Source organism: Globicephala melas, chromosome 5, assembly GCF_963455315.2.
Source record: "Globicephala melas chromosome 5, mGloMel1.2, whole genome shotgun sequence".
Classification (NCBI taxonomy): domain Eukaryota; kingdom Metazoa; phylum Chordata; class Mammalia; order Artiodactyla; family Delphinidae; genus Globicephala; species Globicephala melas.
This window is the reverse complement of record NC_083318.1, coordinates 99,096,642-99,121,019: the sequence shown is the minus strand read 5'-3', so window position 1 is coordinate 99,121,019 and position 24,378 is coordinate 99,096,642. Positions and strand designations below refer to the sequence as shown.

Below are 24,378 nucleotides of genomic sequence, written 5' to 3'. Positions count from 1 at the left end.
GTTTGTAGACTTTTTTTTCTTTTTCTTGGCTGTGCCACACAGCACGTGGGATCTTAGTTCCCCGACCAGGGATCGAACCCATCCCCCCTGCAGTGGAAGCGCAGGGTCCTAACCACTGGACTGCCAGGGAATGCCCTGTAGACTTTTTGATGATGGCCATTCTGACTAGTGTGAGGTGATACCTCATTGTAGCTCTGATTTGCATTTCTCTGATAATTAGTGATGCTGAGCATCCTTTCATGTGCTTTTTTTGGCCATCTATATGTCTTCTTTGGAGAAATGTCTATTTAGATCTTCTGCCCATTTTTTGATTGGGTTGTTTTTTGTTCCTTCTTTTTTTGACATAGAGCTGCATGAGCTGTTTGTATATTTTGGAGATTAATCCCCTGTTGGTAGCTTCATTTGCAAATATTTTCTCCCATTCTGTGGGTTGTTTTTTCATTTTGTTTATGGTTTCCTTTGCTGTGCAGAAGCTTTTACGTTTAATCAGTATAGTCTTTTCTTAAATTGAGATATAACTGACATATAACACTATATTAGTCTCAGGTGTACAACATATTGGTTCAATATTTGTATGTATTGTGAAATGATCACAATAAGTCTAGTTGACATCAATCACGACACAGTTAAAACAAAGTTTTTCTCTTGTGATGAGAACTTTTAAGATTAACTCTCTTCGCAACCTTCAGATATACAATACAGTATCATTAACTCTAGTCACTGCGTCATATATTACATCTCCGTGACTTATTTGTTTCATAACCGGAAATCTGTACCTGCTTGAACACTTCTAACAATGGAAAATTTACTACTTCTTGGAGTGGCTCATGCCATCCATCAGAGTGCTTCAGCAGTTGTGGTATTAGAATTACTCCTTAAATATCCTTCCTGAAGACCATACTAGGAGCTACCAAAAAGAAGTTTCGGTGCTCTGGCTGCTACAAAGGGCCACAGGGGCTCAGAAATTATAACTTTGCTGTCCCTATTTTCAAGGGGTAAGCAGAGACATAACCGTTCCCCTTTGAAAGCTGAAGCGTTTAAGGAATGAACATTAGATTTCATCATCTGCATTCAAAAAGAATTAATAAAATGTGTTGCTCATAAGACAAGTGTCTTCTAAATCACATTAAGAAGATTAAACTGTAATTCGGGCTTCCCTGGTGGCGCAGTGGTTGAGAGTCCGCCTGCTAATGCAGGGGACACGGGTCCGTGCCCCGGTCCGGGAAGATCCCACATGCCGCGGAGCGGCTGGGACCGTGAGCCATGGCCGCTGAGCCTGCGCGTCCGGAGCCTGTGCTCCGCAACGGGAGAGGCCACAACAGTGAGAGGCCCGCGTACCACAATTAAAAAAAAAAAAGATTAAACTGTAATTCAAGAAAGATAAACTATAATCTAATTAATTGCAATGACTCACATCTCACAAAGGAAGGTTATCATTACAAGGGGCTAGTAGTTGGCATAAGGTTTTAAAAAGAAGCACAGAGACAGAAAGAATATCAGTATCTCATGAGCTGCAGAGAGGGAACCCTGACTGGCTCTAGGATGGAGTCCAAGTCCCTATGAGCAGAGAAGACAGGGAAGAAACTGACATTTACTTCCTTGAATCCACCTGTCATCTCTGCAAGGTGACCCCTTTGAATAGATGAAGAAGTTGAGGCTCAAAAAGGTTTCACTCTATACTGAATAGGGTCAACTTCAGAAAATATATATGTAGAACACATATACTGGGACAAAATACACTAAACTGTTGAGCAATTACCGAATGGTTAAGATATGGTGATCTCTATTTTCCTTTTTATATGTTCGTCTTCCAGACTGCATCTTAGTCTATTGTACATTTTTTAATCATGATGCTATTTAATAGAAGAGGCTGATCTGAAAAATCAAAAATCTAAAATCCAATCAAATAAATATATGTGGTTTGCCCATGGAAAAAAAAAAGGAGAGCTCTTTAAAGTTCTTATTTATCATTCATATTGTTTAAAAATAATTAAACTTGAAAAAAGCACCTCTTTTTTGGCACGCGGGCCTCTCACTGTTGTGGCCTCTCCCGTTGTGGAGCACAGGCTCCGGACGCGCAGGCTCAGCGGCCATGGCTCACGGGCCCAGCCGCTCCGCGGCATGTGGGATCTTCCCGGACCGGGGCACGAACCCGTGTCCCCTACATCGGCAGGCGGACTCTCAACCACTGCGCCACCAGGGAAGCCCAAAAGCACCTCTTAAATAGTGTTGTATTAGTTTCTTATGGCTGCTGTAACAAATGACTTCAAACTGTGAGGCTGAAAACAACAGATAAACATCACAGATAAACATAAACAGATAAACATTCTCTTGCAGTTCTGGGGGCCAAAAATCTGAAATCATAATGTTGACAGCGCCTGATTCCCTTCAAAGACTCCAGGAGAGGTTCCATTCCTCGCCGCTTCCGTTTTCTGGTCTTGTAGCTGCATCGCTCCAATCTCTGACTTTGTGCTCACACTGCCTCCTCCTTCTCTGTGCATCTATCTTCCCTGTGTCTCTTATAGGACGCTTGGCATTGAACTTAGGGCTCACCAGATAATCAAGGGTGATTTCTCCATCTCTGTCAATACTCCTTTTTTCCAGTAAGTTAACATTCATAGGTTCCAGGGATTAGGAAATGGATATCTTTTGGGGGGCTATCATTCAGCCCACTACAGCTGGCTTATTCATCGTATAATCAATATTGTATTTCCAATTAGGAACATCACCGTTTTTGAAAGCAGATTCTAATAAGACATGACAGATTAAATGACTATGATGTACATTTGAAGACTGTATAATAATGCCACATGTTTTAAGGGTGAATGCTAATATGAAGTATGTTACTGGGTTACATTAAATTCCTTGAATGCTGTTTTATTTTAACAGAATATTGCTTGATAAAAGAAAATCATTTTATTGTCCAAAAAAAAAAAAAAGAAGGTTTCACTGCTGGTACAAAGTAAAGCCTAGACTCAACCCCAGGTCTACTGAATTCTAATGCCTGAGCCTATCCAGCTCTGGGGGTGAATGGCTTCGGGGAGCACAACTCATTAGGATCATCCAAATCCCTGGATACTGATAATATATTCTCTACAGAAACTTCTAATACCATTTTTCTCAAAGAGATTTGTACTAAAAAGAATGAGAGATTTTGGTTCACCTGGCAGTTCTGTAACAGTTCTAATAAGTAGGAATAATATGAGTAATCGTAGTAATAGTGGGAATAACTGCCAACACTGACTAAGCCATCACTATTCCAGGCACTCATTCTACAGTCAATCCTTAGTGATCTCCTCTAATCCATGATTTTAAATACCATCTGTTGCTGATGACCCTCAAATCCATAGCTTTAGCCTGGACCTCTTCCCTGAACTCCAGACTGCTTTTTTCCAGCTGCCTACCCCAGATCTCCACTTGGATGTCTGAAACTCAACTCTTGCTTCTAGCCCTTAACCCTACTCCTCCCACATCTCCCCCAGCTCAGTAAGTGGCAGCTCCATCCTGCCAAGATGCTCAGGCCAAAAGCCTTAGAGTCGTGCTTGACTCCTTTTTCTCTCACATGCCACATCCAACCAATTCATCAGCAAATGAGTTAGCCCTACCTACAAAATACATCCAGAATCTTATCACTTCTCACATCTGCCACTGTTCCCAAGGCACTCCAAATTTACTCAATGAATTGATTAATGAATGGCCTGAATTATGTCATTTCAATCCTCATAATAGCTCTATGAAACAAGTGCCCTTATTTCCTCCATTTCACAAAGGCACATAAAAGTTAAGCATAAATTAAGAAACTATGGTTATAGTTTATCAAACAGGTCTTTTTTTTTAGTTTGAAGAGTCAGATCCCCAGAACCCGATCATCCCAGGAAAAGGGATCTAATTAGCTTACTGGACCCACACAAGGTCTGGGGCAGGAGTCAGCCAGCCTCTCGGAGCACACCACGTTAGCTGCCAAGCGCCGATCTAACCATGAGCTCCTCTCTCAAGTCCCACCCAGGCCCCACTGCCAGGATTACCACTAGTTTCCAAACCACATGTGCTAGTCTCTCTCTACTCAGTAAAGGGTATCAGCTCCACACTTTTTAGACTTAAGAAAAGGAACTTGTTAGAAGGTCACATAATGAATCATTGAAAAGAAAATCAAGTTAAGAAATGAACCGCTCACGTACATACCCAGAAGACAAAGAACCCTTTTTGTATTAAAGAATTCTGTGTTTGAAAAGAAATCCATGCTTCTGAAATGGAGTCCCCTGGGAAGGGTCCAATGAGTTTCCAGTAGGGCCTCTGAGGACAGAGCTACCAACTTTCCACACAATACAGAAAGGTGATGGAGAACCAGGTGCAAGAGGGTCAGGGTGGCTTGGCTTCCACCCCTCTTATGACCCCTACCCGAACCAAAACCAATTTTGAAAATTAAGTGAGTTAATAAATGTGAAAATCTAAAGTTTTATACAAAAATAAGCTTTTACTGTAAAAAGAATACTTTTTTTTTTTTTTTAGTGAAGGGGTGACATGGGGTGAGCTGTAAGGATGGAAAATTTTAAGAACCATCAGACAAGGTAGGACTTTTCAGAGCTAAACACAGGATATCCTTTAAAAGTTTATCTGAGCAAGATAAAGGCTTATCTATGTATTTTCAAAACAGGGGTTATTTATTAGAATTGGTACCTTTTTGGGGGTCAATGTGACTACATTTCTTTCAAGGATCTAAGTGACTTTACTGTATGCATAGGGAAAAAAATCAGGAGGAATGTTCACCAAACTCTTAATGACTATTGCTGGGTGGTAGGAGCAGAAAGGGCATTCATTCTCTACACTAAAATCTTCTGTAATGTTTGCAATTCATAACAAGTGTGAATTAATTTTTGAGGAAAAATTTTGGGGAAAAAACACTTCCCTCTATGCTCACATTAACAGATACAAGTTTCCACAGAATAACATATTTAGCTCTTTAAATACTTAAATTTAATTGTTAATCAAAATTTTTTTATGGTTTTTAATTTCCATTGTTAACTGACTTCTTTCTCTAAAACTAAGAGGTTTTAGAAATCTTGGGTCAATGAATATTCTAATGAGACTCTAGAAATACATCAGTTAAATTGCATACTGTGCAAATAAGATAAAAGTATCACCTTGAGGAAATCTGAAATATCAGGGATAGCAGAAGTGGGAGAAGCAATACCAGCCATTCCCAGGCCCATTCTGGAATGCATCATATCACCATCAACAAGCATTTGCTGAATGCCTTATGTGCAAGTACTATGCCAGGCTCTGCTTTCTGCCCTTAAGGAGCTCTCTCAGCATCGCTGGAAGACAGCACACACAGACACCACCACAAGGCAGCATCTGCTACAGTGGCAAATACATGGCCCTGCAAAGGAGGGAGAGAGAGGATTTTGAAATTCCTGCTTAAACAGAAGTCCTGTGAAAGCAGAAGCAGGTCTTGCCTGTGTATTCCCATAACCTAACACAATAAATATGTTTTAAATTAATAAGTACATGGAACCAACTTGCACTTGGAGAGGAAAAAGTATGACATCCCAAGCTGGAGGAATGGTGGTGGCACGAAAGTGTGGCATGACCCAAATGGGCATGTTCAGCTATTAAAAAAAAAGTGTAAAGAAATAGAGGAATAGAAAGTTGGAAAACCCAATTCACTGAAGTTGAGGAGTTGAAAGCATCTTTGAGCCAACAGGAAACCACAAAGGATTCTGATGGTGCAAAGACAACCTGTTAACGTTCCTGTCTTCCTTACTAGGTTCCTTAAGGATGGCAGCAGCATCTTTAAGGATTTTGGTTGCCTAGCAGAGCCTGGCACATGATAGGTATTCAAATAAATGTGAGGGAAAAGAAGGGAAGATTGATTAGGCTGGAAAGATTATGCAAGTGCCATGATACGGAAGGCGGTAGGCGAATAAGAGACCAGAAATTAAGGCCGGAGGTGTTTTCTAATCTACCTCATGATATACTCAGACCCAATACAGTGATTCTCCAAAGGCTCCTCCCCTTGTCTCAAGTTGAATCAACAAAATTCCTCTCACATACCACCATGGGTATATCTCCCTTTAGGAATCCTGAGCAACTGGGAAGGTTTGGGGAATGTTGATCAACCCATCAACAGCTACTTATCAAGGCAGTCCTGCCATTCCAGTGCCTCCTCAAGTTCTCTGAGGTTAGCCAAGTTCTGCATCTCGTTCTTAACTTATATCTGGCCAGGGCCATAAGGAACAGAGGCAGAGGTAATCACAGCGGGTTTCAGTAAATGTTAGTTCCCCCTTTTCCACAATGACCCTTCACAAGCACTTTCTGTCTCCACCAAACAGTCTGATATTTCCTGCATTATAATCAGTGTTTCTACAGGGCTTTATATTTTTCAAAGGTTTTTGCACTCTATCTCAATCTTCATCACTACCTTATAAGCATGACAGATCCTACTACCCCATTCTTGAAGATGAAAAAGCCTAAATCCCTAGACTGAATGAAGCCAGGGAAGATGACACAATTACAGTTACTAGCATCAATAATAAACAGCACAAGTGGAAGCAAGCTTGTGGTTGCTGTCCCTTGTGGGTAGTCTTCTAGCAGTTTCATATTGAAAGCAGAATGATAAAACTTACCAAATGGATATTTAACTAAAGTTGGGAGATACTATCAGACAACACAAGCTCTCTTCTTAGAAAGACCATAAAATTAACATAACCGTTTTCATGAGAAAAAAAATGTCAATTTCAACATTTCTTGATTATTATCTTCCAAAATATATCGTTAGAATATAAGAGAACATAAAAGAGTAAATTACAAGTATTGTTAAACAATCAAGAATGTATTAGCTATTTCTAAAAGTGCTTTAACATAAAATATCAAGATATTCCAAAGAAATTCATTAAACAAATGTCAGAAAAGCATACAAACATGATTCTGCTGTTAATTGAATCAATATCTTTATCATTTTGATTTTCAATTACTTCAAATAAATATTATTTGTAGGATCAAGGATTTGTCTGCTTAATTCATATTTTCTAACACAGAACGTTCAGTTTGTGATCTCTTCTTTTCCCTTAGTCTTGTTCGAACCTTGCCAAATATCTTTTTCTTTAAGGTAAAACTCCAGTCCCTTAAACACTGTCTTTACCAACCTCCACACCACCACAATCCTTAAGAGAAACACAATCTTTAAAAAAAAAAAAAAAACTGTCAATTTTTTAAAAAATTTATAGATCCTATCCAGTACCATAAATAATAAATTTCAAGACAAAACTGGAGCTACTATAAAGCCGAACTCTGATGTAGCCAAAAACCTGTAAAGGGATCTATTAGTCAGAAATGTTGGTGCTAGCCAAGTGTGGCAGAGAGGAAACTGCCCCCTACCCTCAAATGTACATGTTCCTAATCCCCAAAACCTATAACTATGTTACTTTACTCAGCAAAAGGGGCTGTTTTTAAAGACATGATTTAAATTAAGGATCTCAGGATGGGGAGATTACCCTGGATTATCTGGTTGGGCCTGATATAATCAAAGTCCTTGCAAGTGAAAGAGGGAAGTAGGAGTGTCAAAGTCAGAGAGTGAAGGACCAATCTGAAGATACTACTCTGCTGGCTTTAAAGACAGAGGAAGGGCCCAAGAACCAGGGAATGTGGGTAGCCTCTAGAAGCTGGAAAAGCAAGGAAGAGTTTTCCCCTAGTCTCCAGAAGGGACACACCACGCCAACACCTTCCTTTTAGCTCACTGAGACCTATTTCAGAGTTGTGACCCTCCAGAACTGTAAGATGATAAATCTGTACTGTTTTAAACCACTAAACTTATGGCAATTAGTTACAGCAGCCACAGGAACTAATACAGCAGGTTAAAGCAAGGCACTACTCACCTGCCCATCTGCCAGGACACTTAGAGCCTTATTCTTCAGGTCCCTGTTGTACAGACATTCAGTGAAATGTTTCTACTAACAAATTATCTAGAAAATGACATAAGATGGTGGTAGTGAGGGAGAAGAGGGAGCCGCAGAGGAATTTTGGAGATCTGTCAGGAATTTTCAGGCCTATTATCTTGCTTCCCTATAAGTACACATAACTCCTTTCTATTTCTATTATTAAGAAAGTTGTTTTTACAGTTCAATTTCTGGAAGACAACTTGCAAAAGCTGGGGAAGTGGCCACTTGCTTAATGGTTTGTTGTCTACCAGTTTATTTCATCATCTTGCTCTCCTTTATCAACTTACTTGACTTTTGAGAGGTTTTGGTTCTGTTAATGATAGACCTCCCCTAATTCACCTACACCCTTGGGCTGCTCTATCACCTCCTCTGAGCCACTGGAAAAGAGGAGTGCTAACAGACCTCGGCACAGGTAGAACTTACGAATTTGTATAAAGCCTAACTACAGGGACTTCCCTGGTGGCACAGTGGTTAAGAATCCGCCTGCCAATGCAGTGGACACAGGCTCGATCCCTCGTCTGGGAAGATCCCACATGCCGCGGAGCAACTAAGCCCGTGTGCCACAACTACTGAGCCTGCACTCCAGAGCCCGAGAGCCACAACTACTGAGCCCATGTGCCACAACTACTGAAGACCATGTGCCTAGAGCCCATGTTCTGCCACGAGAAGCCACCACAATGTGCACTGCACTGCCTGTGCACTGCAACAAAGAGTAGCTCCCGCTCGCCACAACTAGAGAAAGTCCATGTGCAGCAACGAAGACCCAACACAGCCAATACATAAATAAATAAAATAGATTTATTAAGAGGAAAAAAAAAAGCCTAACTACAGAGTTCAGTCCATGGACCATAGTATCACCTGGGAACCTGTACAAAATTCAGCATCAAGTTCTGTTCCACATTATTCAGCAATAAAAAAGAATGAAATCTTGCCATTTGTGAAGTGGATGGACCTAGAGGGTATTTTGCTAAATGAAGTAAGTCAGGCAGAGAAAGACAAATCCCATCTGATTTCACATATCTAAAAAACAAATGAACAAACATAACAAAACAACAGAGTCATAGATACAGAGAAGAAATAGGTGGTTGCCAGAGGGGAGGGGGTTGGGGGATTAGTGAAATAGGTGAGGGAGATTAAGAGGTACAAACTTCCAGTTACAAAATAAATGAGGATGAAATGTTTAGCATGAGGAATATAGTCAATTATATTGTAATATCTTTGTATGGTGACAGATGGTAACTAGACATATCACGGTGATCATTTTGTAATGTATAGAAATATCTAATCACTATGTTGTGCACCTGGAACATAATATTGTAGGTCAATTATACTTCCATTAAAAAAATATGTAGACACTGGGAGGAAATGCATCAAAATGCAAACAATGGTTATCTCTGGGGGGGGTGGAGATTATGGGTGGTTGTTAATTTTTACTTTATGCTTTTATGTATTTCTAATTGTCTGCAATGAACACATATTGCTTGTAAAATTAGAAAGAAAACAATAAATGTCATTAAAAATGAAAAAAAAGTTCCTTTACAGATCTTCTGAATCAGAAATTACATTTTAGACAGATCTCTAGATGATTTGTAAACACATTCAAGTCTGAGAAGCACAAAGAGCCATTGGCAAGGGTACTCACCATGACCCACTTACTATATTTTAGGGACAAATATTCTAATCAGATTCATACTTTCAGTTAATGAGAGGCTCTTAATTATTACAAAGATTTTATTTCCAAGCACAAAAAGTTTTCCTAAGGCATAAGTGAAAAACATGCCCCCGCCCCTGCTAGTACCCCTGCCCACTACTCCTGACAAGATTTGTTGAGATGGTGGATGAAATAGTGATTGTAAGGCCAACTGGCCCGAGGCAGGGGAACACAATCAGATTCACAGGTTGCATCAGACCGAAATTCTCCGGACCACCCAGTTCCAGAAACTGCCCTGGAGACATTCCGGACCACCCAGTTCTGGGGACTTTGAAACCAGCCCAGCCTTCCCGCCTTTTGAGGGGCGGGACTAACGGTCCCCCAGGATACCCGAAAAGACCACCAAATAAGGAATACCCTGCGCCCTCCCAGATTCACCACACCCCTTTCCCTTCTTCCCCTATAAAATCTTGCCCAACCCTCGCCCGGGTGCGACTTCTCTGGCCCCTTTCTCTCGGACCAGTGAACCTCGCCCGGGAGCGCTCCCTAATAAAGTTCACTTGAAGCTTTCCTCTGTTTCGCGGTGCCGTTTGTTAAGATCCGACCTTACAGTGATGGAAATATATTTATTTTTATAAAGTTTTTTCAAGGGCTAAACATTCATTAAATGTTCACAGTAGCCTTATGAGGTGGATATCCCCAAAGTACAGTTGAGGGAATATGTACCTAGACTCAGAGACATTAACTAACTTGCCATAGATCATTTAGGGAAGAGCCGGAATGCTAATCAAGACTTGCAGTCTCCAAGCCCATCCTTATAACTACTACTCTACGAAGCCAATCCTCATTATTTAAAGATTCTGTATTTGCAAATTCTCCTACTCACTAAAACTTATTTATAACCCCAAAATCATTACTCACTGCACTTTCCCAATTTTTTGAGGACAGGTACATACATGAGCAGAACAGCTAAAATTGTGAAAAACCAGATGCACATGTTCCCAGTATGTGATGCTTTGCCTTCTTATTTCACCTCTCATATTTTAAACAAGTACCCTTTTCAAGGTCTACTTAGCACCACATTTTTCGCATTTTGTGCTTTTTGTTGGTGAGTGTTCAGTTTAAAATGGTCCCCAAGCAAAGTGCTGTCTATTGTTCCTAAAGGCAAGAAAGCTGCCTTACAGAGAAAACACATGTGTTACATAAGCTTCGCTAAAGCATAAGCTATAGTGCTACTGGCAGTGAGTTCAATGTTAATGGATCAAAGATATATATTAGATAAGGCAAACAGAAACACACATAAAACAAGGTTATGTACTGATCAGCTGACAAATATGCTGTGACCAGAGGCTCACAGGAACCAAACCCTGCATTTTCTCTAGGGGCAATGATTCAGTGTTTGCTAAGATGGCGTTCACGGTAACTTCACAGAACATAACTGCCGCAACTGTTGTTACATGTACTAACTTGACATGTAATGGCAGGAAAGGCACCAAATTATAGAGCGTTTTCAGAAACAAGACACCATTTTCTCCAACTCAAAAACAATAGTTGAAGGTTCTTGACAGGATAACCCCAAGGACTGGTAATGGTGTTATTTCATAGCTTACAGACTAAAAACACCGGAATAATACAATGCACAAAGTCAGAAAATGAATATTATATCACACAGACAAAGATCAAGCAGTGGCTCTGTGAGGTGCATGCAAGATGATTCAAGGGGAGAAGGGAAGTGAATACAATATCATTCATTTACACTTATTTAAATCTCATCTTTAAATTCCAATTTACTTTACAACTTAATAGTACAGTAATATGTGTACACAATAAATTCTATTGGTAGTGCCTGCCTGCTCCAATTCTGCTGATGATGTACATGACCAAAAAATGTTGGGAGATCACCACTGTAGAGAATCAAAGTTAGCGCTTGAAAAGAAAAACTCCAGAGGCACACGTCCTGCAGTGGGCTGGTGGCTTTGAGGACTTGCATGCACTGGGAACCATCTATTGCTGCTCTGTCCCCAACACATTGTGAGGATCCTCACAAAGATATCCCTCCAGGCATCAGTTGATTCATATGAGAAATTAATTAGCTGGTTGTGACACTGATTAGATGATCCAAGCTAGGAACCCTTCGCTTTCTAGAAATTTGACCAAAGAAAATAAGACATAATAGCAGGAAGTAAAAACATTGTTTATTGTTGCCCGGAGCCCAAAGGCTGAAGGCATGCCCTGATAGAGCAACAGCCTGTCCTCAGAGCACCCAAACTGGGAGGATTCTATGGTATCCCATAAGATATCCAGCACTGTTAGTGTCATCTTATATAGTTAAGTTGCATCATATACACATTCAACTCTAAGTGCTCAGCAAAGAGAGAGAGAGAGAGAGAGAGAGAGAGAGAGAGAGAGAGAGAAAGGGAAAAAAAAACACATAACCAGAGCTGGCAATCTGTCTGCCATTCTACTCAATGAAGGTGTTCTGTTCCCTTGGACAGTCTCTCAGTTCCTCAGTGTCTCTTACAGCATGAATGGTTTAAAGTTTGACACAATATATTTTTCATCTACATCACCTAATCCCAAACCAACTTCCTCTGATACTCAAAGGAAGAAGCAGGGATACGTTTCAACCCTGAAGGAAAAATGGCTGCATATGACTTACTGAAAGACGGAATCAATCTCCAAAGAGAACTGATTTCCTAAGGGTAGTTCAAGGGCAATTTTTGAAAATACTCAACTTTCACAGTGTACGCTGACTGTAGAAGCAACCCCCCAGATAAAGTGAGACTCAACTATAGTTATTCTGTTCCAAGGGCTCACTCTTATACCTACCACCTAGAGGTGGTGTATATTGAAATTTGCTGCCATATACTTTTATGGTACTTCTTACTGATTAAAGTGCTCTCATACCAGCTGTGTCATTTAACACCCACAAGGCCAGGCAAAGAAAATGGAACGAGCACTGTGGTTCCCATTTCAGAGATCGAGTGCAATAATGGAAAGAGTAAGAGTTGAGTCAGACAATTTGGTTTCAAATCCCAGGCATACTGTTCAATTTTTCAGAGCCTTAGTTTCCTATCAGTAAAATGCAAAGAGTACACACACCTCACCAAGTTTTTGAGGATGAGTCAAGTATACAAGCTGCAGGTATACATTACTCAATGTTTCCTTACACCATTCCACAGGAAGGAGGGCTACAAGTTCACACACCTAATGTGACTAATAAAGCCCAAGTAGAACAAACATCGCCCAATTCCCAGCTCCATGCTCAGAGGTCCAAGAAGCATATAACTTAGCATCTCTTTAAAAAGTGTTCAAAAAGATAGAGATACTCTGGTAAAAGTTTTTCTGGTTCAAGTAAATTTGTGACATGCTAGTCTCTTTAAGGCTCACAGTGTGTGTGTGTGTGTGTGTGTGCAAGTGTGTACATGATATAAAGGCTCTGAGAAGGCGTGCAATAAAGAAACCTGGTTGAATACATATAGAACATTCCCCCAAAGTGGATTTAATAATGGAAACCTTTTCTGCATAATTACTAAAAACAGCCACACAAACATAATGTTCTTCTGAACATACTTTTAGAAACACTGGTTTTGGTAAATTAATGTATAACAAACTAACAGACGATTATATTGTAATAGATTAATATTAATAAAAATAATAACAGATTATAGAACAAGGCACAAGAAACTACCCTTTAAACAAGACCCCGAATCATTTTTTGGCAGTCTGGTGTCAAATCCAAAAAAAAAATCTATTTGGGAATTCCCTGGCGGTCCAGTGGTTAGGGCTCCACACTTCCACTGCAGGGGCCTGGGTTCGATCCCTGGTCGGGGAACTAAGATTCCGCAAGCCAAACAAAACCAAAGAAACAAATCAAAAACAAAAAAAATCTATTTAGATCATCAAGGCATTTTTATTCTCAGAAAAATCTCAGGATAAGTCTTTCATAAACAAAGATTCCAAGAAGTGGCTCGTGTCATCTTACAGAAGACATAGTGGGTAAAAAAGGTGAAAGAGACACATAATGTTTTGTTACAAAATTGATTTGCATGAGGTATCTTACTCCCTAAATCAACTTTCCAAGAACGCTACATATGCCATATAACTACCTGTCCTGTCATTATCCCTGGTCTCCTGATAACAGTGGCAAGCAAGAGAAAGCCAGAATGGAGATAGTGACTTGTAGACTATAAACCACAAAGATGAGGAATCCTTTTTATCTTTGAAAACTACAAGAAAGCAGTTATTATTTTTCCTACTTTGTACTTTCCCTCCTTTCTCGGTTATTACTGCACGCAAGCACTTCTAGTGAATACTTTTATCTTAAACCTCTAGAAGTCAAATAAGAGAAGACCAGGCCCGAGGAATTCTTTAAAAAATTATATTAATATTTGATATTTACTTATCCTGGCAAATACAATATATATATAAAAGGAACCTGCTCTAATGCAAAGTTGTAAGTTTGTGAACTAGGTATAGACAAGTGTTGGTTAGCACTGACATCCTAGGAAGAAGGCTTTTGGTAAGAACTTTAAGCTTCCATGGTTTTTCGAAGAAAATGAACGGAATCTAGACGTTTGCTAGCCTAGTCCAGTAACATACAGTGTGCATTTCGGCCACTAAGAGCAGGAGTGGGAAAGGGCCAAGAGCAACCATTACCGCCTATCACCAGGGGTACCTGAAAAGTCATCTTCATCCTTCAGCCTTCCCATTTTACTAGACTAGAAGCCTCAAGGACCACTAGATCGCGGCCGCCGCCACGCCAGGTCCAACCCGCCACAAGGCGGAAGCTCACCAGCGAGTCGACGCGGCGCACACCTGCCCGGCGGGCGGCGCCCACAACGCTTCACCTTGCTGCGGCGTACCTGCCCTCCTCGGCCCTTCTTCACCACCACCTCCATCCCTTCCCACCTGCAAATAACCGAGGGCAGGGACGCGGGAAGGTGAAGACGGTGAGGAAAAGCATCCCCGCAATCCGCCGCAGACTACCTCCTCCCATCCCAGAGCCGCTGCAAAGCCACATCGTTTCTCCCACGCCTCGTGTCTCTAGTGCAAGGTCTGCAATAGTTTAAAATTTTTGTTTTAAAGCACAAGTAACTTCCCCGCTCCCTTCCGCCCCTCACCTTCACGAAAGCAATCGGGGTTGTGGTACCTTCGATATCTAACAGGATCACAGTGACTTCGGCAGGCACCGAAAGCACAACCATTTCCCCACCGGCTGCTACTACGAGAATCGGCCTACTGGTAGGGAGGGCGGAGGGCCGTGCCGGCTGCGCCCAGCAAACTGCTGGGCTTCCGACAGCCCCGAAAAGAGTCCCGGAGCGCACAACCGCGCGCGGCCTGACGCACGAGGCGGAGAGGACACGTCGGCGCCCCTGAAAATAGAGAAACCCGCAGCACAGGGACCTTGAACTCGCAAGCTGCCCGGGCCTGGAGGCCTAGACCACGTGGGCAGGGAAATGGGGCGGTCCTCGCGAGGTTCCGATGGGGCGGGGAGAGGTAATGGCACCGACGTCGATTGGCCGCTAGAGGGCCTCTAACCCGATCAGTCAAAATGGGCCTCGCGTGGGCGGGAACAAAGAAGCGAACGCGGGAGCCCGGTGCGCGGGCGCGCGCTCTCCGCAGACTGGTTGAGCGAGCGGGAGAGGCCCGGGGCACGTGCAGACGGGAGCCCCGCGAGTGGCGCGCCGGGGATGTGAGTGCCCCTTGCCCTCTACGGCACCTAGCCCCCTCCCTGCCCACGGCCTCCGCTTTTGCATTTTTACAGTAATCCGACTGGGCCCGCGCCCCTCCTCCCGTCAGCCAGCGACAGAGGCCGTTTGCATCCCGGTCAGCCTGACTGCGTTGGCCTCGGTTCCGGCCGAGCGGCTAGGGAGGCCCGCCGCGCCCCCTCGGCCCGCGCGCCTGTAGCGGCAGCGGAAGAGGCCCCCGCGCCGCGCCGCTGTCCGGAGGGGCCAACGCGCGCCCGCTTCCTGTTCGGCTGCTTCCAGCCAGCTCGAGGACAAAACACGCGTGCGCGCGGCGGACGGCAGGGCGCGCTCGCCGCCTCAGCCACCGGCGCTGGGCGCAGTCCGCCTTTTTCCGGAGCAGCGCGGTCCCGGTGCCAATCGATAGCAGCAGCTCCGCACTGGGGGACCGAGGGCGGAAAAAGGCGGGGTTGACGGCTCTTTGCTGGGAGTGGGCTGGACCGGACGCCAGAGACAAAGGCTCTCAAGGCAAGAGGGGCTGTGACGCTGCTCGGGATTTTTGACCCAGGACTTTTCGCCCCTTCGTTTTTCTCTTCTGACGCTCTTTTCCCAAGCCCGCGTCCCTTCACCTGCGACCTCGTTCCTCAGCGGAAGGGCCGCGATGGAGGTCCCGCCCCGGCTTTCCCATGTGCCGCCGCCATTGTTCCCCTCCGCTCCCGCTACTTTAGCCTCCCGCAGCCTCTCCCATTGGCGGCCGAGGGCGCCGCGGCAGCTCGCCCCACTCCTCCCTTCGCTCGCTCCCAGCTCCGCCCGGCAGGGGGCGCGCCGGGCCCAGCGCCACGTCACCGCCCAGCAGCCCTCCCGATTGGCGGGTGGGGCGGCTATAAAGGGAGGGCGCAGGCGGCGCCCGGATCTCTTCCGCCGCCATTTTAAATCCAGCTCCATACAACGTTCTGCCGCCGCTGCTGCCGCGACACGGATTGCACGCCAGCGCCTCCCGGCCGATAACTCAGCCGCTATGGAAGACATGAACGAGTACAGCAACATAGAGGAATTTGCAGAGGGATCTAAGATCAACGCGAGCAAGAATCAGCAGGATGACGGGTACCGTACGCTTCTCCTCTTTCCCCCCTCCCCCAGCGCTCCGCATGCACCCCTTCGTCCCTCGGGGGCCGCGTGCTGCCCCTGTTCTTTCCCCAAGTCGATTCCCCGCGTGCCCGTTGGGCCTCACTAGGTTGGAGGGAACAGGAAAGTAGGAAACGGAGGTGGGGCGGTGACTCGAGAGGCCCGCGGGAGGTGGGGGAAGGGCAGAGGGGTTGGAGGCGGAGGGCGGCGGCGTTTGTGTCCCGAGTGCGCAGGCGCGCGTGGGGCCCGAGGGGGAGGGGCCGGCCGCGCTGTGTCCCATGCTGCAGCTGCAGCCGCCTCTTCATTGTGTCTGTGTTACGGTTCCGCGCAGTTTTCAGGGGGAGGATTTAGGGAACTTCTGGTTTGGGAACCTGTAGGCGACTGGTACCCAGATTCCCAGTACGTCTGATGATGAGTTCTTTTAGGTGGAACGTTGGCTTGATAGTTGAGGAAGACGGTGAGCCTAAGTTGTGTGGGATCAGTATAGAAAGTTGGATTTTCTAGTCGGGAACAATCTTTACCATGTATTGTTGGCCTCGTTTAAACTTGGCATTGTGCAGTGAGGAGAGCAAGGTGTCCACCGTTTTGAATAAGTGAGGAACTTGGGGATCTTTGTGGTCTTCGTGTGTGTCTGTAAACGGGTTAAATTATTTGTACATCAGGATGTATTTCCCCATGCTTATTTTATACTTTTATTTCGTAAACGTAATTTCAGAATTTAAGTAATCGTTGTAGTTGCTGCTAACCTTAAAAAACAACTTTTATTTCTAGTAAAATGTTTATTGGAGGCTTGAGCTGGGATACAAGCAAGAAAGATCTGACTGAATATTTGTCTCGATTTGGGGAAGTTGTAGACTGCACAATTAAAACAGATCCAGTCACTGGAAGATCAAGAGGATTTGGATTTGTGCTTTTCAAAGATGCTGCTAGTGTTGATAAGGTAGGAACATGTTTCGCATTGTGGTGCTTTTGTGTGTTTCTTGCAAATTGTTCAGAGGGTTGCTTGTATGTTGTCAGATTAAATAAATCTGTCTTTTAGGTTTTGGAAATGAAAGAACACAAGCTGGATGGCAAATTGATAGACCCTAAAAGAGCCAAAGCTTTAAAAGGGAAGGAACCCCCTAAAAAGGTTTTTGTGGGTGGATTGAGCCCAGATACTTCAGAAGAACAAATTAAAGAATATTTTGGAGCCTTTGGAGAGGTGCGCTCTGCTTTTACGTTTACGTGTATTTTCATTTGATATGTTTATATAATGTTTATCTCTGATCCAGTTCTTACAGAGCAAACTCAATGTTGGATGAGGGTGGGATTAAATTATTGCTCAAGTCCCTTCCAGTCACCGTACCTTAATCAGTGCTTTCTGTGTTATAATGGAAACTAGTGTCTAATGGAAACTAATTCAGCAAAAAGAAGGATGCTTTGGTGTGGTTAGGGTTTGGATTTATTAACTAGTGGCATCTGTGGAGTAAGAAATGGTATTAAATAAGGTTTTACTCTCCCTTTTCAATGCTCCATAGATGAAACAGATCACTCTAGTTTCATGTGGATAATAACGCAGTGGTTTATACAGAAATTATTTCGTTAGAATGACATGTTATGTTGAAGCTTGAAAAGGACTTGTGGCATTCTAAAACATCTTGGTAGCTTTTTACCATTAGTGGGTGACCTTGAGTGTGTATCTTGATTTCAGATTGAAAATATTGAACTTCCCATGGATACAAAAACAAATGAAAGAAGAGGATTTTGTTTTATTACATATACAGACGAAGAGCCAGTAAAGAAATTGTTAGAAAGCAGATATCATCAAATTGGTTCTGGGAAGGTAAAGCCATTTTGATTATAGTAAATGAACATATCATTTTCTTTTCTTAAAGTGAAATTTCTCAACCTGTTTTGAGAAGAAAAACAATGGCTTGACATTAGAATATTGGTAATAATTCTGTTTGCTTTTTAAATTTTGTTTTTAGTGTGAAATCAAAGTTGCACAACCCAAAGAGGTATATAGGCAGCAACAGCAACAACAAAAAGGAGGAAGAGGTGCTGCAGCTGGTGGACGAGGTGGTACTAGGGGTCGTGGCCGAGGTGAGACTTAATTCCTGGGCAATGACTCAATGCTGTAAGCTATAAACTGCGGAATATGAATAAGCCCATAGGAAAGTGAAGCCAAATTTAAACTGTTACAACATGGAAACTGCTCAGCTTAGTGGGTGGGCTTTTGTATTTACTGGTTTCACCTCTTCAAACAATGGCCACTCTGACAGTGTCATTACTGATGGGAAAATAACACCATTAAACGTAATTAAGATTACATGGAACACTTTGGCCTGATAGGTTTTCTAGGGCAGGAGTCCTTGTTTTAAAGATAAACACTCTGTCTTCTCCTTTGTCCTGATTTTTCATTGAATTTCGGAAGCCTGATACTGGCACAATTGGACTTTCTGCCCCCTTTTTTATGCCAACTGTAATAATACTTTCTTGGTCAGTTAGCAATATAGGTATCCATTCTGCCTTTTTAAGATTTGCAGAGTGAGGGACAGGAACGCATCATTTTATGTTAGGATTGGGGGTCAGAAGTTGTTTCCTAACAATCATTGTGCATTGTTTCAGGTCAGGGCCAAAACTGGAACCAAGGATTTAATAACTATTATGATCAAGGATATGGAAATTACAATAGTGCCTATGGTGGTGATCAAAACTATAGTGGCTATGGCGGCTATGATTATACTGGGTATAACTATGGGAACTATGGATATGGACAGGGATATACAGACTACAGTGGTAAGAATATTTAACTTAATTTCATAAACCAATGGTACTAAAATTCGGTGTTTAAAGTACAATCCCATTCTGAGACTGTGTGTGTGGGTGTTTTCTATTTCTTGAAGTGTTTGGAGTTAAATTTTTGAGACATTTAATAGTCATGGGAGCTTATACTGATAGACTTCAGTCATTACAAACATTCTAGAATGTGATATGTGACTAGTTTATAATGACTTTTAAAATATCTGGTTATTTTAATTGCCATGGAGGATTTTGCATATTTAATAGTTTTTTAAATATACAGTGAAACCATTTCATTAAAAGCTAAGCATAATCTTTTGTTTTTTCAAAATAGGCCAACAGAGCACTTACGGCAAGGCATCTCGAGGGGGTGGCAATCACCAAAATAATTACCAGCCATACTAAAAGGGGACGTTGGAGAAAACAGGTGTGTATAAGAGTTCAAGACACCAGTGGAAATTCTAATTTAATTTAAAGATCAATAGACAAATGAAAAATAAGTGAAAACAAAATATCATGTAGCCTGTTTTTACTAAATTGTTAATTTTTTACTTGCTTTATGAACCTGTTTTGCCTAAAGTGTCTATAGATCTTTAACTTTAAAGTTTTATCTCACTTTCTTTAGTATTACAGAAAAACTTAAGAGTTTTTCTGTTTGCTTTGTGTACCAGGTGGTCTAGAGGAATAATTAAACTTTTTTAGAACTATTAACAGGTAAAGTACTGAAATGGGTACAACTTAAGGAAAACAGGAATGTTGTCTTCTAACTCTGACATTATACCTTGTTTGTACCCGCCAGCGGGAACTTCATTGCAGGCCGTGTGTCACCCTGACCACGTCTATCTCTGGGGGTCGCACGTTGCGGGCAGAGCGCAAGGCATACACCAGAAAACGCTGTCCTGTGGTATGGTCTCTTCCAACTTCATGTACCAGCGTAAAGATTAAAGTGGAAAACTTCAGACTTTGGCTTCTTTTTTAATCTTTTTGAAGATTAAGTGTCTAAACTTAACTTAAATGGTTTTTTACAGGAGTTAAAGTACATAAATGCCTTTTTACAGCTTAATCATTTTGGTCTTCTGTTTAGTGTTGTATTTCAATTGTGGAGCCTCATTTTAAGTGTTCATTTAAGATTTAATGCTTGCTTTTTCTTTTTATAGCTAATAGTGAAATCTACAAACCAAAACAAGAACTTTAAAATCTGGGATATAAATTAAAGATCATATGCACACAGAAATTTGTTTTCTTGTAATACAAGCCTATTAGAAATTCATGTTTGTAATAGCATTGTACGTGGCTTACTAGAGATGTTTCTAGTAGACCTTGAACCTAGCACAGTTCAACCTGTGAATATGGGAAGACTGCATTCCCAGATTTTCTAAGTAAATTTATTTTAATATCATTTGGGAACTTCAGGGTGAATTTATTAATTACCCGAACTGCGTTTTGCCAATGAATTTGCATGTGATCTTTAATTATTGAAGAAAAGAATAAAGTGAGAACTTAAAACAATTCATGAAAGTGGACCTTTGAAAGCTTGTCAGAGTTGCACAAATCTAATTGCCATTTTGTTTTTGTTTTTAGGAAGAGATTGCTAAAGTAACCCATCTTGCAGGACGACATTGAAGATTGGTCTTCTGTTGATCTAAGATGATTATTTTGTAAAAGACTTTCTAGTGTACAAGACACAACTGTGTCCAACTGTATATAGCCGCCAATTAGTTTTTGTTTTTACTTTGTCTTTTGCTATCTGTGTTATGACTCGACGTGGATTTGTGTTTATACAAATTTTATTTGTATGATTTCATGTTAAACTTCAAATAAATGCTTCCTTATGTGATTGTTTTTCTGCGTCAGGTACTAAATAGCCCTGTAAAAGTGTAATTTTAAATAAGCAATAATTAAGGCACAGTTTATTTTGTAGGGAGTGTTGATCCATAGGGAGAAACTGTGGTCCTTTACAAATAGCCAGCTACAGTGTCTACTCTGTTCTCTTTTTGTTAGATGTATTCTGTGTTCTAAGGCTTCATTTCCCTGTTAACTGAGGCTTCCACATACCTTTAAGTAATGTTGTTTTCTCTTTGTGTATCTGGAGACTTTGTCATGAAAGTTTCTGTGGCGTAGTTATAGTGTTGTGATGAGTGGAAGCTTTCTAGTAGACCATAAATCTTCTGGTTATATTTTGAAAAGTAACTTTTTAATGGCACAAAGCATGCTGGTAGCTCCTTTTATGAATAGAAAATATTTTGCTTTGCTCTTGTCTCTGGAAAGGCATTTGTTACGACTTGCTGTATTCAGTGGTCTGCTAGAAAGAGCTTTGGCTAATCATAATACCATAACTTTGTTTTCTTGATTAAACTGTCTAAATATACCCAGGGGGAAAAAAACACTTGAACTGTGTTATAGGAGCCACAGTTTAAGAATATCAGATGTAGTTACATTTAACACAAGGATTTTGGCAAATAGGTATGAAGTTACTAAAATTTGAACAAAAGTTAGATTAAAATATATGACGTAGTGGATGAGTAACTAAATTAATTGTATACTATTCTGTTGGTATTATGTCACAGCAAGCACCAAACTGAACAAAATGTTTTCTGTTGGGGCATTTTTAGGAAGCTGTATTGGGTGTTAACTGTTACGTGGTGTGAGTTCTTAGAAAAAATCATGGTAGTAAGTTTCATCATTTTTAGCGCAGTTAGTGCATGAGCTGAATAGTTAAGCATATCCATATTCAAACGTAAAAGGAATAGTGGGGAAAGGTATCCCTTAAATCTTATGTAAATGCAAATCTAAGTGTGACCAAGTCATGTCATTACAACAGATCTTCTGGTGCAGTAAAAGTTTTAGCTGTAGATTTTGGAGGATGTCCTGGGTAAACTCAAGTTTTGAATTTTACATTCAGTGTAGTTATTGAATTTAAGGTTTTTGTTTTTGTTTCTGTGGTTCCATGTTAGCCATTAGGATTGGCATACAAGTTTATATGTGGAATAGTTGACCTCACCTTCAACCAAGTGTAAATTTTTTTATGCTAATGAACCTGCCTTGTTTTATTTGGTGCCTGCAACTTTCTTTGTTCTGATGATGTTTGTACTTGCTGGGCTATCAAGTTACAATGCTTTTGGCCTTTTGCTCCTGTGTCGCTATTTGACCGTACACCTAGGCCAAGTACCAATGTTGGCTGTTGCAAGGGATTGTTTGATTTGTTCAACATGCAACCTTAGGGAACAGAAAGGAGATTTTCATTTTAAGTTATCTTGTCAAAGTCAGTAGGTGCAGTGTCTTTAGGGCAGTGAATCCTGTAAGTTCAAATTTATGATTAGGTGACAAGTTGACATTGAGATTGTCCTTTCCCTGATCAAAAATGAATAAAGGCTTTTTAAACAAAATCCAAACTCTTCAGTCAAGTCTTGATATATATGACTTTGAAGAAATACATCTAGAGATTATTGAGGTCTTTTAGAAAAACTGAAGTACCTATGACAAACATAATTAACCTGTATATTCTTAAATATGCTTCCTGAGTTGTTTTGAGCAAGTTCTATGTGTTGCTACTTACCCTGAAAGAAACCTAATTAGCAGTTTTGTTGATTAACATGTTAGTATTCTGTAGTCTGATGGCTACATTTACAAGATTAGGGATTTAAGAGTTAAACTGTCATTGGGATACTAACATGGATGAGCAGAGCATTTATTTCATTCTCTTCCATGCATCTTTTTCATAATGGTGACAGTAACTGGACCCTTTGCTAATCTTACAAATTTCAATACAAAAAAACCTGAGAAATTAATTGCTATAGGTTGCAAGTATTTGATAGGATATCCACCACAGGATACTATGTTTCACTGATGAAAAAGGTGATTCAAGGACACTGCAATTATAATTGCACTTTTAAATGTAATTTTATATAAACTGCAATTTTTAGTTACAGGTGTGTGTGTGTGTGTGTGTGTGCGCGCGCGCGCGTTTCTGCCATTTGAATTGCTCCTAGTGTTAAGCGAAGTCAGAAAATGTCATTCTGTAAAAATCTCTCTCAAACTTTCCAACTTAATAGAATTGCCATCTACTGTGGTCTCAACTTTCTGAGCAAAAGCAATACAACTTTGTTTTCATGTAAAGTCATTCAAAAGTGTATTGCCATAAAAATGTAGGCTGTTCCTTTAGGATTGGTTGAGGTTTTATATTTGTCTTGAAATAGTCAGATGTGGGATTTCAGTGAGTTTGGGTTGAATAGAAAAAAGTGGAAACTTTGACTTAACCACTGTGTTTTATAAACTGTAAGAAAGAATACAGTGGTATTCTATGGATTAGAGGGTAATGCTGAACATCCTAAAGATTGTTGCTTTAAGTGGCAGTTTAATTCCTGACCTTATTCTTTGGTCTACTCATTCAAGAGGAGTACCCCCATTTGAGGAGGTATATCATGATCTCTGTGATTGGGGAAGGGATATTCAACAGTCTCTGATTTGTTACTTAAAATCTAAAAATTTCAAGAGTTTGCTTTATCAAAGACTAGCATGTGTTATAAATATGTGAGAAGCACTGTACTGCAGACAGGTTTTCTCATACTGTTCCAATGCTTATCTCCTTTTGAGAATCTGACTAAAATGAGTTTTCTTAAGACAAAAAAAATCATGGCTATATATAAATGTCTCAAGGAACTACTTTGAAAGCTATCTAGTTTTAAAAGACTCGAAGTTGGCTCTTATGGTGACAGATTGACTAGAATTCATTCATTTAGGTCACACCATGCAGTTTGTAGGATCTTAGTTCCCCCACCAAGAATCAAACCGGGCCCCACAGCAGTAAGAAGCACCAAGTCTTAACCACTGGACTGTCAGGGAATTTCCAAAATTTATTGAATTTGCTATCATTGATGTGGTTACCCAAAGGAAGTTTCTTCAAATGTTCTCAGAAGTTTGTGTGCTGGCTGGTGAACAAATACAGGGTGATTGTTTTATTGATGAGACAGGAAGGGCCAACCCCATAAAAGGACTTATGGAAAACCATAATCCCCTGATTTTTCAAATTGAGGAAGTTGGCTAATTGAAAGTAACTCATTACATTTTGGAGTCTATCAAGCATCTCTGAGGACTAGATTCAGTGTTTGCCACTTCTGGGAGGGATCTCTAAGCATTAAGATTGGTCAGCAGTCTCATTTGTGAGTGCTGAAGTCTTTTGTAGGAAAGTAGCATTTGA

At 41.3% G+C, this 24,378-nt stretch overlaps 2 protein-coding genes across 7 annotated transcripts in view; one reads left to right on the top strand and one right to left on the bottom strand.

Annotated features, from left to right (window-relative positions):
- ENOPH1 (enolase-phosphatase 1) overlaps nucleotides 1–15,461 on the bottom strand; it is a 35,912-nt gene extending 20,451 nt beyond the window's left edge. The window contains exon 1 of one of the 2 annotated variants that reach the window (XM_030878006.3): nucleotides 14,712–15,461. In XM_030878006.3, coding sequence (XP_030733866.1) covers nucleotides 14,712–14,795 — 84 coding nt within the window. In that variant the 5' untranslated portion in view covers nucleotides 14,796–15,461. The remainder of the gene's footprint in view (nucleotides 1–14,711) is intronic. The other variant, XM_030878007.3, reaches the window with a different exon arrangement.
- On the top strand, nucleotides 15,211–21,023 carry HNRNPDL (heterogeneous nuclear ribonucleoprotein D like). 5 transcript variants are annotated; one of them, XR_004043941.3, is made up of 9 exons: nucleotides 15,211–16,379; nucleotides 17,172–17,340; nucleotides 17,440–17,601; nucleotides 18,091–18,222; nucleotides 18,368–18,482; nucleotides 19,008–19,178; nucleotides 19,516–19,608; nucleotides 19,981–20,085; nucleotides 20,763–21,023. XR_004043941.3 is itself a non-coding variant. In XM_030878005.3 (8 exons), the coding sequence occupies exons 1-7, from the start codon at nucleotides 15,937–15,939 to the stop codon at nucleotides 19,584–19,586; spliced, it is 1,263 nt and encodes a 420-aa protein (XP_030733865.1). In that variant the 5' UTR covers nucleotides 15,211–15,936; the 3' UTR covers nucleotides 19,587–19,608; nucleotides 20,763–21,023. The 5 variants fall into 5 exon arrangements, 3 of the variants coding, with proteins under 3 accessions (XP_030733865.1, XP_030733864.1, XP_069901686.1); XR_011377486.1 differs by having other exon boundaries at nucleotides 19,516–20,085; XM_030878005.3 differs by lacking the exon at nucleotides 19,981–20,085.
- The last annotated feature ends 3,355 nt before the right edge of the window (nucleotides 21,024–24,378 follow it).